This window comes from Heteronotia binoei, chromosome 5 (assembly GCF_032191835.1).
Source record: "Heteronotia binoei isolate CCM8104 ecotype False Entrance Well chromosome 5, APGP_CSIRO_Hbin_v1, whole genome shotgun sequence".
In the NCBI taxonomy this organism is placed as follows: domain Eukaryota; kingdom Metazoa; phylum Chordata; class Lepidosauria; order Squamata; family Gekkonidae; genus Heteronotia; species Heteronotia binoei.
Window position 1 is genome coordinate 91,564,115 of NC_083227.1, and position 16,736 is coordinate 91,580,850.

Here is a 16,736-nt window from a genome sequence, read left to right on the forward strand (position 1 = left end):
ATGGGAGGTAAGACTGGGACAAATGTTTTGATGGAAAGAAAAAGCAGAAATAATGAGAGTAAATTGTTGAAGGTTTATAAAAAGTATAGTTCAGATTCAGGCTAGTGTAAAGGCAAACAATCAGTTGGAATAGAAGAAATAAACATGATATTTGGTCTCCAGGGCAAAGGATGGACTAGAAGATCACTTTCTGAGAAGAAAAAGTAGAAGAATTAAGTCAAGATCTGTGGAAAGTAAACGTTAGCCCAAAGTGGGGTTTGAAGCTAGTAGGAAGTTGAAAACAAGAAGTCTTTTAGGACGTGAAAGGCAAGGAAGGCTGAGTGAGCACATACCTGGATCCAAGAAAGGAGCTATGAAATAAAAATCCTGGTTTGAGATTGTCTAAAACATGCAAGCTAAGTATCGCTTTTGTTGCAAAGGCGAAGGGATTAAGAAAAAATAAAAGTATATTGACAATTATCTATGCAGTCAAGAGTTGGAAATATCCAATGAGACATTCATGTCTATTTGAGGTTGCTAAATACCAGCAAATGAAGAATGCACAGTAAGACTTTGCGAAACAAGCTGAGTGATTTCTGGATCATTGAGAACACTTGCTAAAGTCTCATTGTAAATTGCTTCCTAGTCTGCGAAAAGAAGGAGTGGGCCAGGAATTCAGCCATTGGTTTCTTGGAGACAGGAGAAAAATAAGATGGATTACTTAGAGTATTCTGTGACAGCTTTATGGGCTCTTGAATTTACTTGACATTGAAACTTGTTTCTCGAAGGGGTAAATTCCATGACATGCTTTCTTTCTGTGCATGGTACATCAAAGTTGATAGGTGAGAAGTATTCATCTGATACACCTTGCTCACCAAAAAAATAAAACAAAGTTTGAATCCACTGGCACCTTTAAGTTCAACAAAGTTGTATTTATCATATAAGCTTTCATGTGCAAACTTGGTTGGTCTTAAAGGTACCACTGGGCTGAAGCTTTGTTCTGCTACTTCAGACCAACATGGCTACCTCACCTGAATCAAAAGAATAAAAGATAGTGAAATTTATATTTAGTACTGCAAATTCTTCTCCATTAATTCCTATGTAAGCTTTGGATAATTTTAAAATCAGAGAGGACACATTTATGCATATGATCCATTTCAGCATCAGGATTCTACATCATTCTATTTGATACCTTTATGTTTCTTCCAACTGCATAGTTTTCCTGAAATAATGTCTTTGATATTTCTACTCAAGATGGAGCAATATTGGTGAGGTGTTCTGACTGTTCTGTCAGAACCAAAGTGCAATTCTATTTCTTTCTTTTATATAGTCCTTCTTTCTTGTAAAAGTGCTCATTCAGATTATTGGAAAATAAAATGACCTTATACCAAAAAAAATGTGGTGTCTCTCTTCGTGGAGATTTTTTTAAAGACAAGTCCAGATGATTATCTGTTAGATTTGGTTTAAGGCAGGAGGGCAGGAAAGACACTGATTCTGTACTTGGGAGTGTTCAATTTTACTCAGACTTTCTTCTTCATAAATATGGGTAGGATAGGACTTCAAAGAACTCTCTCAGATCTATGATTCTTAAAAGGCATTGTTTTGGATCCAACCTTTCTGAGAAACTGCTGGCTTTACCTTTCCAATATGCTGCTCTGCATCTATGAAAAGCTACTCTTGAAGATCAAGGAAGCAGTGTGGAACATGGCAAAAGGAACTGAAAGGAAAGGATATTGGCAGAAAACTCTTCCCTCAAGGTCTTAAATACATGAAAAGGTTGCAGAAGTTAATGTGTTACTATTCCTCCATTCTCCTGTAGTTGAGACTGAGAGTTGAGATGCATTCCAATGGTCTTACAGTTCTCAGGAGTGGCTTTTCAGTGGTGCATGGGGATGTGGGAAAAATCCCTTCTGCAAACATGCTATATTCATAGAAGGGTTAGATCCAATCCATTCACAGAATCCAGTGCCTGTAATATCTGTACCTACAGTATATGTGCTCAGCATATTGGGGTTTTGAACTTGTGTTTCTCAAATGGCAGCCCTCTGCAAAATTAAAAAGGCAACCTTCTTTCTGCAACTGCTTTTTTGGATATGGTATGGACAATTAGACATGAACTGTTCAAAAACAAATTTCAAAAATTTCACAAGTCTTATATCATTGCCCTAAAGTAGATCTCATCCTCCTTTTGTTGAGCAGACAGCTGAATCTCTCTAAGTACTCTAAGGCTGTATACTATAAATCTTTTGCTAGTGTTGGTGTTTCATTTCATATTGGCAGTAGTGCTTGCATATACTGAACAGCTGATTTGGTGTCTGCGGTTGGTTGTGTGTATGTATTTCAACAATGGAGTTGTTCATAGACTTGTTGATGTCATCCAGTGCTTCAGAAAGTTGGAGCTGATAGTTGCACCACATCTTTCACTATTGGCATATGGTGATTTTTATGTGTTCCTTTTTAGGCAGTGTATCAGACTGCAAAGACACACTGGCTAAAGAAAATGCTAAAGCTCAGACTGGTTCTACTGAAGCAACTGCACTAACTTCATCCACATCAGCCATACTTGGAAAGTCAGTTCAGACACAGCAGCCCTGCTCTGTCAAGGCCTCCTTGTCCACTGACATCTGTTCTGGATTAGCCACTGAAGGAGGTGATGTCCATGGAAATTCTGGCCAAGGTGATTCTGTATTTTCAGGACCATCATTTGTATTCTATGCTGAAATTAGTAACTTAATATTTTAGCACTGAAAATGAATATGGTCAAGTGTTAAATTTGGATCTATGGGAGATGGAGGTTCAGTTATTTGCTCAGCCATGAGGCACACTGCTTATTTCAGACTAACCTGCTTTGTAGAACTGTTGAAAGGATGAACGTGTAAGAATGGCAAAGGATGCAATAGAAATTACGGAGATAATTCCAGTGATATACTGGCAAGTTGTTAGAGACAGTTGCAGGAAGTCTGAGTGCAACTGAGAAAGTCATTCTGAAAATCACTATTAGGAAAGTGAGCAGAGTATTCATAAAGAAGAAGGCTTTATACATCTTAAATTCATATTCTTAAAGTAATTGCTATCAGGGAATGACACGTTTTGAGGGGAAATTGGGGCCCCTTGGCAGATTTAAGATGTTTAATATCAGGGGGGAAATGGCATTTTTCTCTTGGTTCATACTCCCTAGTTTCAACCTTTTGCCACTGATAAGGCTTTGGTTTTATAATGCTTTAGTGGCCTACTATTTATAATGCTTTAGTGGCCTACTCTCTCTCTCTCTCTCTCTATATATATATATATATATAGAGAGAGAGAGAGAGAGAGAGATAAAGCAGATAATCGTCCACCACCATGCAAGATAGTTTTACGTTGTTTTCTTGCTTTACAAGAGTTGTGTTTTGGGGATGTTTTTATATAGCTTATATTGCTGGTACTTTTTGATGCTTCAAAGATTCATTATAATAGGACAGCAACATCTGTTGCAGAAGTGTAATGATGATTAAAAAGAAATACCTTACTCAGTTCTGCATGTCCTCCCAAACTAATTCTATAAAGTATCTGTTTTCTTCTGCTGCTTGTGTTTTGCATCCTTTTGCATATAGCCAATGAACTTGCTCCACTTTGGCAAGGATGTGGATGATAAACTAACAAAGCTGATATGACTGATGGTGACGACTGATCTCAGCTATTTGTACTTTATGTGTCTTTGTTTTCTTCCCTTTATATTCATTTGCAGGCTGGACGGTTTTCCACCAAACGTCTGAGAGAGTGACCTATAAATCTAGTAGCAAACCTCGTACCAGATTCCTCAGTGGACCTGTGTCTTTGTCCATCTGTTTGTATTTGTTCTTTTGTATTTTATCACAACCCATCTTTCTTTTATCTCCCTTTTTCAAAACTCATTTTCACATATACCTAACATGGTCAGCAGGATTGCCCTCTTTTTTCTAAATAATCTCTTTTATTTCCCTTCCCTCTTTTTTGAAGTTAATCATCATTGGCACTCGTTATTTTTTTATTTTGTTTTGTTTCATTCAGAAAGCTTTTGTGCACTGCTTTTGGCTCATGCCTGGGTACCAAAAGCATGTGTGGAAGATCTCATCATTTATTCTATAGCTTTGTATTAAACTTTATCCTGGACGTATTTTTATGTGATTTTACGTTTTAATTTATAATGTGGCAATTATACATGTCTGCTGTCCCGGTTCCAGCGATATCAAAAAGAAATCCAACCTTCTGTAGACGAATGGTCTCTTTCACACATGTTTGGACTATGAAGACATGCATGTAGCAAGCTGATACAAATCTAGAAGGTCACTGAAGGGTATAACATCTGCACAAGGGCTGTATTCAAACAATATACAGTACTGTTTATATCCACTTATTATTATTATTTATTTTATTATTGTTATTTTCTCCTATCCCTTGCATGTGGAAATGCTGAGAAATGCTCCTGCTAGTTCTTTAATATCCTAGGCAGTATTTTCTCCTCATCATTATACCCTTTGCCTTAGTTCAAGTGAATTTTGTTAAATGAAACTTTTCTGGTTAATCTGCTATAAAGTGCAGTATGGCTTTTACTGTAAACTCACCTAGCTGGAGCACTTTACTCAGTTTATTTTTCTTGTGACCTCATGTGACCTCAAGAGTTGAAGTCAACAAGCAGTTCATCAAAGCACAGAAAAAAAAATTAAACTAGAATTTACGACATTCTAGAAATGATTATTGGTATCATGTCTAGGTTGATTTCAAACAGTGGTGAAACTAATAGTAAATAACCTTTTTCTGAATTGTATTATAACACTAATTGGCAGTTCAACCAAACCTCATAGGTATTCTTAAAAAATGGATATTTATACTATGTATCAAACATATTTTAATAAGTTATATTGTACTGACAAGGTAGTCTAGGGCATGCTTATATACAGTGCCAAAATAGAGCTAATGTTCTCTTAAACATTCAGCTAATTTAATATTCATTTTCATTTATATCAAACTTTTCCCATTGGACCTATACATTTTTATCATTATTGAGGTGGTACAGATCAAAGGCACAAGACTACTTTCAATACATCCTTCTTGATTTCTAAATAATGCTTTTCTAATTTTCAAACTCCACTAAAGTCTAATTACAAAGGGAGGTGAGAACTAATAGGTATGTGTTTTAGAATATGGAACTCATTATATTCATTGCATTACTCATTATATTACTTCAACATTAATCTATAAATGCAGAGATAATGCACTAGGATATAATTCTTATTTACAGTCTGGTGTGACTGTCACCTTTTTTATACCATCAGTATCAGAATAGTTTTCTTTATTTGCTGTTTTCATCTAATGCCATTGTCTTTTTTAGATCCATAGCAATATGTATTAAAGGAAACAGAGGACATACAAAGTTATTATGTGAAACTTTCCCATTATTTAAATTAGGTAGCTCAACTGCTCATATAAGTCTTCCAATTCTTGGTGCTTGTCTCCTAGGCAATATAACTGTGACAACATTTTGAAGTAAGGATACTTTCAACAAAATAGTTTGGTTAGCCTTTCAACCCATCTGAAAGGCCTCTAGGGAAGTATCAACTCCAAAGGGAGGAGTTTATGTACTTCATTTATTTCTTGTCTCCTCACTGAGGATCCAAAGTAGCTTACATTGTTCTCCTCTCCTCCATTTTATCCTGATGTGGCATTGAAGTTGTACTTTGTTCCATTTTGAAGTTAGGAGGCAAAACTGAAAAAGTCTTCTCCTGAGTCCCCACAAGCTGAACCTCTGCTAAAGCTTGTTCTAGAAGACTGCTTCCTGGCCTGGGCTGACTTAAGTTTCAGGCTAGTAGTGGTCCTTCAGGTACCATGTGCCTAAACCATTTAGCGCTTTAAAGGTCAATAACAGCCCCTGGCATTGAACCTGGAAAAGACTGGAAGACAAGATGGATGGTCAAGCACTGACTTCATATGGGCATTTTGGACCAACTGAAATTTCTGAACCATTGTCAGTGGCAGCCCTGCATAGAGCACATTAAAGTAGTCAAGTGTGGATGCTACTAAGGCATGTGTGACTGGAAAGATCACAGCTGATAAACTAACCTAAATTTGTAAAAGGTGTTCCAGAAGTATTCCCAAGCTGCTCACCTGATCTTTCTAACCCAATACTGGGATAGCCCCAGTTTGTAAATCAGCCTTATTCTCAGCCATCACACTTCCATCTGTAGGGATTAACCATCATTAAAAAAAAAAAAAAAAACTCATCCAGTCATCCATTTTTACCAGACATTGCTCTAACACTTCCTGTCCCTCCATAGATTTTGATGAAAGGACAAAGAGAACTGTGTGATGTAAAGAAAATCTAAGTTAATTGAATATGCTGTAATTTGGATTGAAAATTTAGTAAAAGGGGCTGATTTTAGCGGTATATACTACAAAACTTTGAAATCTCTTAATAAATTTTTCTCCTGGCAGATGTTACATTTGATAATTTTATAAAATTGTCCAGTTTCTCAAGCCATCTAGCCAGTGTACTTAACCAGATTTTGTTGCCTATGGCGCACCAGACAGTGAAGTGATCATTACAATATCTTCACATTGACATAAAAAATGTAACCTTACATAGAATTTGTTTTTTCCTGAAGTCTCAACTAGTTATCTGAGACTGAATCCCTTCTCCAATGAGAACTGTTTCCTATCCAGTATTCAGCACCACTGTCTGGGGCAGCTTCCCCCTTTTTAAAATTTATGATTTACAAAACTCTGGTACCTGGACCTTCCATATATCAGTATCCCTGAAACATTTTTGTATATAAAAATCAGAAAAAAAGTTCAAAACCTGAAGTGTGAGCTAACTGGTTGTCTCATCCTTTGCTTTTGAGTGGGATAAAATATGGTTAATAGCTGAACAACTAAGGAGAACTGAGCTCTCTGTGGTAATACGTGTATCTGAAAAGAATGAGATGCTGTGCACAAGAAGTTTCATAAGCAGCCTTTTAAAGTGGGAGCAAAGTGCGCATGAATACATGAAGCTGACTTCTACTGAGTCAGATCCTGGGTTAAGTTCAGTATTGTCAACTCTGACTGGCAGCAGTTCTCCAGGCAGAGGTCTTTTAAATCACCTGCTACCTGGTCCTTTTATAGACATGCCAAGGACTGAATTTGGGACCTTCTGCATACAAAGCACTGAGCCACTGAGTTACAGCAGCACCCCGATGATACATTGAAATACCATTATATCTAGCAAAATTTCTAACAATAGGAGTTTGAGTAACCATTGGTTATCTGATAAAAGTCTGTTAATATCAGAGTGCTTTTGATTTTTTTAAATGATAATTCAGTTTAATATAAGAACATAAGAACATAAGAGAAGCCATGTTAGATCAGGCCAATGGCCCATCCAGTCCAACATTCTGTGTCACACAGCGGCCAAATATATATATATATATACACACACATAGTACTAATATAGTACTAATACATTTAAAATGTGTCTCAGGCATTCCTTTCAGAAGCTTTAAATCTAAATTATTTGTGTATTTAATTTACTTTAAAATATATGAAATATTTGTAATCTGTTTTTTGTTAGAGAAGCCTATAAAGTGGTTAAGTCCCATTTGGAACACCCTTAACCAAAATATGAAATATTCCTCCCAAACCTCTATCACTGTGAGAAGAACTTTATATCTGATCTAAGCTTCACAACATATGTTTAATCATAACTCCCTCACATTATCAAAAAATTCTGTTCTTTCCAGGGGAGGGTATTTGGTGAATAAAGGGTGAAGTCTAAGCAGGCATGGAAGCTGTTCTCTTTATCAAAATTGTTTCTGGTATTAAGTAGCTATCGGCTATTTTATAATAATTTAATATTTTATTAACCTTAGAGGATAAAAAAATGGGTTTTTATTGTATCCCTGGGACATTTGTAGGCCCATTTTACATGCCATATCAACTGACATGTTTCATTTCTAAATTTCCTTTAAGCACTTGCAGTAATCTGTTGCCTGGTTGAAGTTTTTCAGGCAATAAACAAAATGTCTTGTTTGTGGACACAAGCAGATGGAATCTGCTACTCCTTTTTGTTTAGACTACTTCAAGATGCTCAATTTTTGTATCACTGAGAAAAATATGTAATGAAGGGCTTTAATTTATAGCTTCAGGGGATGGTGAGGTGATGCCTGCAGGGGGTGTTTAGAATCCAGATTCATCAGGAAGTAACAAACCTAAGTTAAAACAGCAATTCTAAACAGGCCTACTCAGAAGCTTACTCAGGAGTATTCAGTGAGGCTTAATGACAAAATGTCTTTACAATTGCATTGTAATTCACACACGTCATAGATTTTAGTCTTGTTTTTTAACTATCAATACTTGGAAGATTATTTTTGTTTTCAGGATTTAAAAAAAATAGATTCAAATCTCATACTGTTTGTTTGCACATGGAACTTTTAAAGAAAAGATACAAATGAACTTATGAATGAAATTTGAATGTTTCATACAAGTGACTCAATATGCCACTTACTGTAATTTATATTGGCATCTGACTAATCAACTTGCTTGAAGATAATATAGAAGGGTCAGTGTTTTGTATTTTCAGTCACTGAAGCTTATAAATTAGCAACACAGGCATGCAAATAAATGGGTGTTTTTCAGTTTATAAAATACACTTTGGAGAAGCTCTTCAAGCAACTGGTATTTAATAGTAAAGCTAGTTTGTTCCTGAAATTATTATTGCTATTAATTACTAACAAGATAAACATAGTTCAATATAGATAGCAACACAAATAAAATAGGAATCAAAACACTTGGAAGTAGTATGATTTTTAAAACACATCTCAGTATTTATTGAAGGTCCCAAATTAAAAACTGCAAATCATTTATTTTGATAGCAGCAAATTTATTCCAGTTTTGAGCTGCCCAGTAATTTTTTGTCTTCATGCTGAACTGCTGACTTTCTGTCTGTTCCTTTTTGCCAACTGATTACTTCTCATTGTTTAAAAATTCCGAAGATTTTCCATCAGACTTCCCCCTCCCCTTTTAGTCTTGCCTAACTTTGTATGTCTTGTATCATTTTACTTTGTAGGGTCCACCCTGAAACGACTATGTCTAGGCAAAGATCACAGTAGTAGTAACTATCCCTCTCTTTTTTTTTTGGCTTTCTAATGTTTCTTTCTAAGCATGGGCTGCTTTATTTTAAATATAATCTAGTGGTTTATTTAAACAATAGACATTGCATCCATACTGGCATTAAATACAGGCTGTGTATGAATTAATAGTTAATATCTTATTGCTAGATTTGCATGCGGGTGATGCTCTGAGATGCATGCATGTTGCAAGACCACTGTACTTTTTTCAGAGTGTACCTGTGTGTTTATGAGACAAAGCTGAGGAGTGTGCTTATCTAATTTATTATTATTATTATTAACACTGCTTCTTTACATTGCTGTTTTGCTGCTGTTGAGTAATATAGCTTAACACTTTCTTACACCTATTGAGATGTTTGAATTTCTGAACAGTTGTTGAGATTTAATCCTTGAGAATAGCACATCATTTCACTGGTTCATTTTTCAAGAGAGTAAACTGAGCACAAAAGTTTGTAAGAGAATGTATGAGTGTTCTATGCATAGAGAGAAAAGCACCAGTAGATGTACTCATATTGCACATCACTTTCTTTGAAAAGTCACAGCAGCAGAAATTAATACATTGGCTCATCATAATATAATTTAGCAACAGCTATGAACTTTTTTGCTCCAAATCTTGGTCTTTGGGCTTAGTAGTTAAATGTTCTTGAAAAAATTCAAAAATATTTTCCCCCAGATTCTTTTAACTCTGGTATTAGAATCTGTATGTCAGTTTGTGGTGAATACTGATTTTATTGCTATGAGCAAAATATATTCTGAGTAATTTCTTTCATATCAGCTGTCCTTGATTCAGAATATAAGTGTGCTAAGTACTCACATAGTCATGCTTTTTTTTTTGCCATCAAGTCACAGACAACTTATAGAAACCTCATAGCACTTTCAAGGAAAGAGGCATTCAGAGGTGGTTTATCTTTACCTGCCTTTACATAGCAATCCTTGACTTCCTTGGTGGCCTCCCAGTTGAGTCAATTACTAGCCAGGGCTGATCCTACTTAGCTTCCAAGCTTTGATGAGATAGTCTGGGCTATCCAAGTGAGGGCACAGTTAAGCTACATTAGATATTAAATATAATTTATTATTAATTCCAGGTGTCTTTTGGTATTTCTCCATAAACATTTCCTTAAACATCAAATAAAATGCTTAAATAGTCATGTAATTTCCTTAAACTGCATTTCAAATTCATGGAAGCATCTGGGAGTTCACTGAGATCAGACGAATGTGGATGTCTCCCAAATGTTTTTGCTGTGGTGGCAAGAATGGCACATACAAAATTTAGCTTTTATCTAAATTGAGCATACAAAAAAAAAAAAGCTACAGTTTTGCTGCCCTGATCCTGTATTTGGCGCCTCATACACATAATGACCATTCCAGTCATCTTTGGAGCCTTTGTTTTGGTTGCCCCTGCCATCCAAGGCCAGATGGTTAACATTGGGTCATGGTATCAAAACTTTGGAACTCCCTTCCCGGGATTATTCGTCTACCTCTATTGTCTTCTGCCAATGGGTGAAAACTTTTTTATTCTGTTTGGCATACACCTGATAACTGTTATTGGTCTCCTTCCTGGTTTTTGGTGTTCTGTGTAATTATAGGTTTTATTGAATTATTGTGTTTGTTTATTTATTTATTTGTTTGTTCATTTGTTTGTTTAATTCACTTATTTCTATTTGTATCCCACCCTCCCAGTGAACAGGCTGAGGGTGGCTATCAACATATAATTTAACATGTTTTCAATGTTTGACGTTCACTGCTTTGGGTAGAAAGGTGGCACAGAAAAGTTTTGCAATAAATTAAACTAAACAATACAGTAAACAAAGCTGGTGTTCTTCTAGTACTCTAGAGAGAATAGGGGAGCTCATTGAGAGATCTATAATTCCCAGACATCAGAACTAAAATCCTAAGCAACTACTCAGAAGTAAGTTTCATATTAGCAAATGGGCTTACTCCCAAGAAAGTGCACTAGAATTTCATTAACTTCAAACATTAAAGCCAATACTGAGATTGCATAGTACAAATATAACATTTAGCCCTAACAGCCATTCCACCTGGAATAGCAAATTCAGAGTGGTAGCCATGTTAGTCTACGGTGAACTTCTGAAGTTATTTTATGAAGTCAGTCCAATATTGTCTGCCCTTACTGTCAGCATTTCTCCAGGATCTCTTTCACTCAGTTATAATGCTCTCCAGAGCAATCAGGCCTCTTGCATATATCTAAGGAAGTAAGTTATAGTCCATAAAAGCTTATGCTGCAATAAAAATATGTTATTTCAAGGTGCCATAAGACTCCTAATGCATGTTAAGGATTAAGTATCTGTAAAGCAGGGCTGGATCTAGGGAGGGGCAGAGGGGGGTGCTTTCCCTGGGCACTGATGGAGGGGGGGCACCAAATTCAGTATGGAGTCCATTCCATAAGATAGAATGGCTCATAAGGGGGTGTCATTTTTTAATTTTGCCCCCACCTGAAAAAACATGTAGATCCGGTCCTGCTGCAAAGTGCTATCACAGCTGAGACTGACTTATGGTGACCCCTTAGGGTTTTCAAGGCAAGAGATGTTCAGAGGTGGTTTTGAATTTCCTGCTTCTCTAGCAACCCTTCCTTCCTTGCAACCCTGGACTTATTTGGTGGTCTGCCATCCAAGTACTAAACAAGGCTTCCCAGCATTGTTTCCAAGATGCATGCCAGGGACATCTTAAGGATATCTGGATTTAATTTCCTATCAATTTTTTAATGTTCCATTTTGTATAGAGCCTTTGTCCAATATTTACTCTTGTGAGAGATTCATAAAAACTGTGCACTTTCAGTGTAATTTAAAAAAAAATTCCCCATAATTAGTGAATCTATTTTTATATACATATCATCAATAGAATAACTGCAAGTGTAATTTCTTAGGCTATTTTTGGAGCAAAACTGTTCTTTGGAAGAAGTAGTTGGAAGGAAAACCAGCAGCTGAGATTTTGAAATTTTATGAAAGAGTGAATATAACCCAGAGAAAAATATAGGGTGCCAGTATTGACATGCTTTTGATTCTTTTCTTTTTGTGATATCTTAGGATCTTCAACAAACAGTCTTGTAGCATGTCCAGACCCTCTACCGCAAACAACACTACAGGTACAAGCAAACAATAGTAACAACAAGAAAGGAACTTTCACAGATGATCTCCACAAGTTGGTGGATCAATGGACAAGCAAAACAGTGGGAGCTGTACAAGCAAAACCATCTTTAAATCAACTGAAGCAGAACCAAAAACGGCAAGACATGGAGCCTAAAGCTAATCCGATGCAGACACAGAATGAGATGTGTGGAGTAAGTGGCACTCCTTGAAGAGCATTACATTTTGGTTTGTGTCTGAAAGCCATTGCAGAGCTGGTGTTTGGAGGACCTAAGCTTAAAAGAGCATACTCCATATAAATATCCATTTCACTTCAATAACTGCTAAAATAGCTTATTTTTTGTCTCCCTGGACTTGGTCTTGACAATGTATATTTCAGCATAAAAGTTTTTTACAAATGAAGAATTGTGACTTAATAGTGGAAATGCAGCAATACACTCACTGGTAATCAAAGGTTGCTTGTCTTTAAAAAAAATTTAAACAACTTTGCTGAAGTTTCTGTTATTTTATATAAATTATTAAAATCTATATCCAGTACTTTGCTGGAATACAGGCTTGGTAGCATCAGCTTGCAGGTTCTTCTGCTAAAGGCTGTGCCAGTGATCTGCCTTTTAAAAGGGAAAGATGGAGTTTTCTTTTTTTAAATATTTATATTATGGATATATATTTCCCAGCAGAAAGCCTAATTGATAGATGCCAGTGTGGTAAAAATGAAAGATGGATCCTCTGTCATCACCACCACCACCCATTTCCAAGGTTGATTATCTTCAGCCAGGGTACATGGAGTACATGTTGATAAATAAGAGTATGCAAATACAAACTTGCGTTCCTATGGCCCTCCCCACAATGTACACCCACAGTTATTAGCAAGCAGGGCTGCCTCCATTTTCTACCAGTATGTTGAATATTCCATATATACATGCTATGTTCATGCAGTGAGGAGCCTCTTTTGTCACTGAAGCGAATTGGCAGCTCTTTTCTACAGAGTACTGTGCATGTTTGAAAATATCCCTGCAAAGCTTACTAGATATCCTGGATCCACATGCAAGTATAGGTGACAAACAGAAAATAGAAGCTAACACCATTCTACAGGGGAATTATATTACACAAAATTTCACTTGTCACTGGATTTTATTTCTTGGTGCTTTCTTAGATGTTAGGATTCCATATTGAATTACTGCTGTTTTACTTTTATTCTACAAAGACTGAAAATAAGTAGTAAACGAAGTTCTAATAATGAAAGCACAAAGTTAGAACTCGGGGAAAAACCTGGGGATGCATCTGTGTAGGTGTCTGCCTGTAATAAAACCATTGTAAAATATTGGTTGGTAACACCTACAAACTTTCTTATTAATATTGTAGCTGATTATCACAATATTTTTATTAAAATATGTTTAATAGTAGCTGTTTTCATAGGATTGTGATAACATTTTTTAAAAATTGTTAGATTGCAGTAAAGCTCATGGAACGGACCTTAACTGTGGGATGTGGCAGGGGCCAACTGAAGTGGGAAGTACTAAGTTGGTGGGAATGCCCTTCCCCTCCCAGAAAATAAAGAACTTCTGCCCATTTCCCCCTCTGCACCATACCCCACATTGTTTGCAACGGTCCTCCATCCTTCTAGAGCAGTTTTTCAGTTGTATAGGGAGCTAGAAAGAGAAGAGGAAAGCAGCTGAGATCACTTCTTCAATCTGAGTTCCATATGTGAAAGCCAGATTCAACTTCATGTTATGGGAGAACAAGAGAAAGAATGCAATGAAGTATGGGTGATTACCTTGGCAACTAGATAGATACATTTTCTGAATCTTAGGTCTTATTTCTTAGGCAGGTTACCATTCTGTCTGCAAATGGTTACATGCAGGTGTCTTACCTGCAAAATTGTACTTCTAATACACTTTAGGTTAGCTGGATAAATATTTATTACAAATCAGCACTCACTTCCTATATACAATTTGAGTATTTTCCCCAGAACTGTACAGCTGATTAAAATCTTGTTATAATGCTTGAGCTCCTAAATATATGCAGTTAAAGGATTAATCCAGAAGCACATGTAGAGCAGGAAGGGGCTGCAAAGCAGTGAAGATTCTGACTCAACAATATCTTTTCTTTCCATTAAATTGGACAGTAAAATGCAGGAAGCAGGATCAAATGTCCTTGGATAAAAACAGGTGCTGAGCTTCTGCAAGTCCTAAGAGACTCATTGCCTTTCCAGAGAGAAGAAAAGACCATAGAAGCTAGGCACCATATTATTATTTGTATTACATTTTGTAAATGCTTACTGTATATATTAATACATGATGATTCACAAACAAACCTTTAATTTTGAAAGGTGATTGCATACTGTTCATGTGGGAATATAGTAACTCTCCCTTTTTTGCCATACAGTATGCAATCTGCTCTGCTCATCCTGGTTAATTTTATTCAAGGTTCTGTTGTTCTTATTGTCATCCTTCTTCTAAGACAAAATTTCATATCTAATACTGGAGAAAACTGGTATCTCCTCTTGGATCAGTTGCCTACAGTAATTCGTTTGCTCTGTTCTATTTGCTTTTTTAGCATAGACAATTCTACAGTGTACCACATAACATGATGTCTGTTTGGTCCTGAAACATGAATGGCTAACATAAATTTATTTCCATTTTGAAGCCAATCATCTACAAGGGTGGCCATTTTATCTTTTTTTTAACACATCATGAAATGTGCATGGAATATAATTTTAAACTGTAATGGAGATAAGCAGTACCATGTCAGCTTATCATTTGTAAACTTTGCATATAGTTTACAAATGATCTGTAGATATAGTTTCCTAACTATATCCTAACATAGCATATTGCCTTATACTATGTATAACAGTTAATCAAATGGAAGAACTTGTCTTTGAAAGGTTGTAACCAGTATATTGTACAACTATGTTTTATTTTTTTCTCCTATGACATGTGTTGCAATGATTTGGTCAGAGTCCATAAGGTGTGAAATGGAGACAGGGAAAAAGAATGAGTTAGGAAGAAATGCTGAAGTCGACATAAAGGGCGTAGTCTTGTTTCAGTGACAAGTAGGTGATATGTTATACTGGGAATAGTAGAATGAAGCATCTGTTTGAGCTTGACTCTAGCTAGTTGGCTGAGAAGCAAGAATTTTTGTGTGGGTGCAGGATGAAAATAAATTAAAAATAAGAGGGAGTAAAGTCTGCACTTGCTTCAGTGAACATTTTATGTCTGTTGCTTTTAGTGAACAGTGTACCATAATGTTCAAGTACCACTGGACATTCATCATAGTCCTCTTCAGAGTACAAGAGAGAAAGTGGGTTACCATTCAGCTATAAACTTGTGTAATTCACTGCCCCAGGATATATAGTAATGGGTACTAATTTAGATGCCTTTAAAATGGGTTTATACAAATGCATGAAAGTCAGGCCTATCAGTGACAGTTAGTCCTGAGGACTAACTGGATCCTGAATACTAGCACTGGGGGCGACAACAGAAGGGCTTTGGATTCCATACCATGATTGTAAGTCTCCTCAGGGGGTGTGACTGGCAGGCCACTGGGTGAAGCAGGATGTTGGATTAAATAGACCATTGATGTTATCCAGTATGGCCACTATTAGATTCTTATGGTCATACTAGCTGTAATATGACATAGGAAACGTAAGGCAAGTGAAAAGTAGAGAAGAATCACATGCTGAAGACTTAGTAAAGTATGTTATGACAGTACTTTAATTACTATTTTAATACAGACCCTGATCTTTTATTACGGACCCTGATCTAGCTGACATTATGGGCTAATCAGCAGTAGTGTTGTATAACAACTGGAGAGCTTGGGATGCAGATACTGCATCCCTGCTGTCAACAAAAGATATAGCCAGTCAATGTAGCAGGACTCAATTAAGCATTGTGAGGCTGATGAAATGTGTAATTCGATGTGCATTCAAATCTGCATCAGTAACATGTTGAAGGTTGTTTACAAATACAGATCTCTCACTGGATTAGAATTTAGTTAACAGATCATTTCAGCACTTAATTTCCACCAGGGCTTTTTTTGTATCAGGAACTCCTTTGCATAATAGGCCACACACACCCTGATGTAGCCAATCCTCCTGGAGCTTACAGCAGGACCTGTACTAAGAACTGAAAGCCCTTGGAGGATTGGCCACATGAGGGCTGCGTGGCCTAATATGCAAAGGAGTTCCTGATACAAAAAAAGCCCTGATTTCCATTGATATGAACACATTTACTGTATCAACCTAGGCATATTCATTCAGAACTATTCACTCAGTCATAGCTGTTTTAATGGAATTTGGTCCCAAGTCAGTGTGCATAGGATTACAGATTTAACTCCTTCAGAATTTTAATAATTGATTGTGCAGGTAATTAAGGAAGTAATGGTTTTCAAAAGAAATGCAAAGGAAGGTGTGGTGATTTTTTTTACATAAAAAGTGATACATATTGTTATATACACCAAGGAGTCTTGATATATTGATGAAATGTTCTTATTGTAGCTGGCATGGATGTCACCGCCAACCCTGCAGACAACCACA

At 36.4% G+C, this 16,736-nt stretch overlaps 1 protein-coding gene across 3 annotated transcripts in view; it reads left to right on the forward strand.

Annotated features, from left to right (window-relative positions):
• Positions 1 to 16,736, forward strand: part of WNK2 (WNK lysine deficient protein kinase 2) — a 199,118-nt gene that overhangs the window by 168,389 nt on the left and 13,993 nt on the right. The window contains exons 24-27 of one of the 3 annotated variants that reach the window (XM_060239813.1): positions 2,441 to 2,656; positions 3,707 to 3,805; positions 9,038 to 9,082; positions 12,143 to 12,396. In XM_060239813.1, the coding sequence (XP_060095796.1) occupies positions 2,441 to 2,656; positions 3,707 to 3,805; positions 9,038 to 9,082; positions 12,143 to 12,396 (614 nt within the window). Of the gene's footprint in view, positions 1 to 2,440; positions 2,657 to 3,706; positions 3,806 to 9,037; positions 9,083 to 12,142; positions 12,688 to 16,736 lie in introns of those variants that run through there. The other 2 variants (XM_060239814.1, XM_060239815.1) reach the window with 2 other exon arrangements.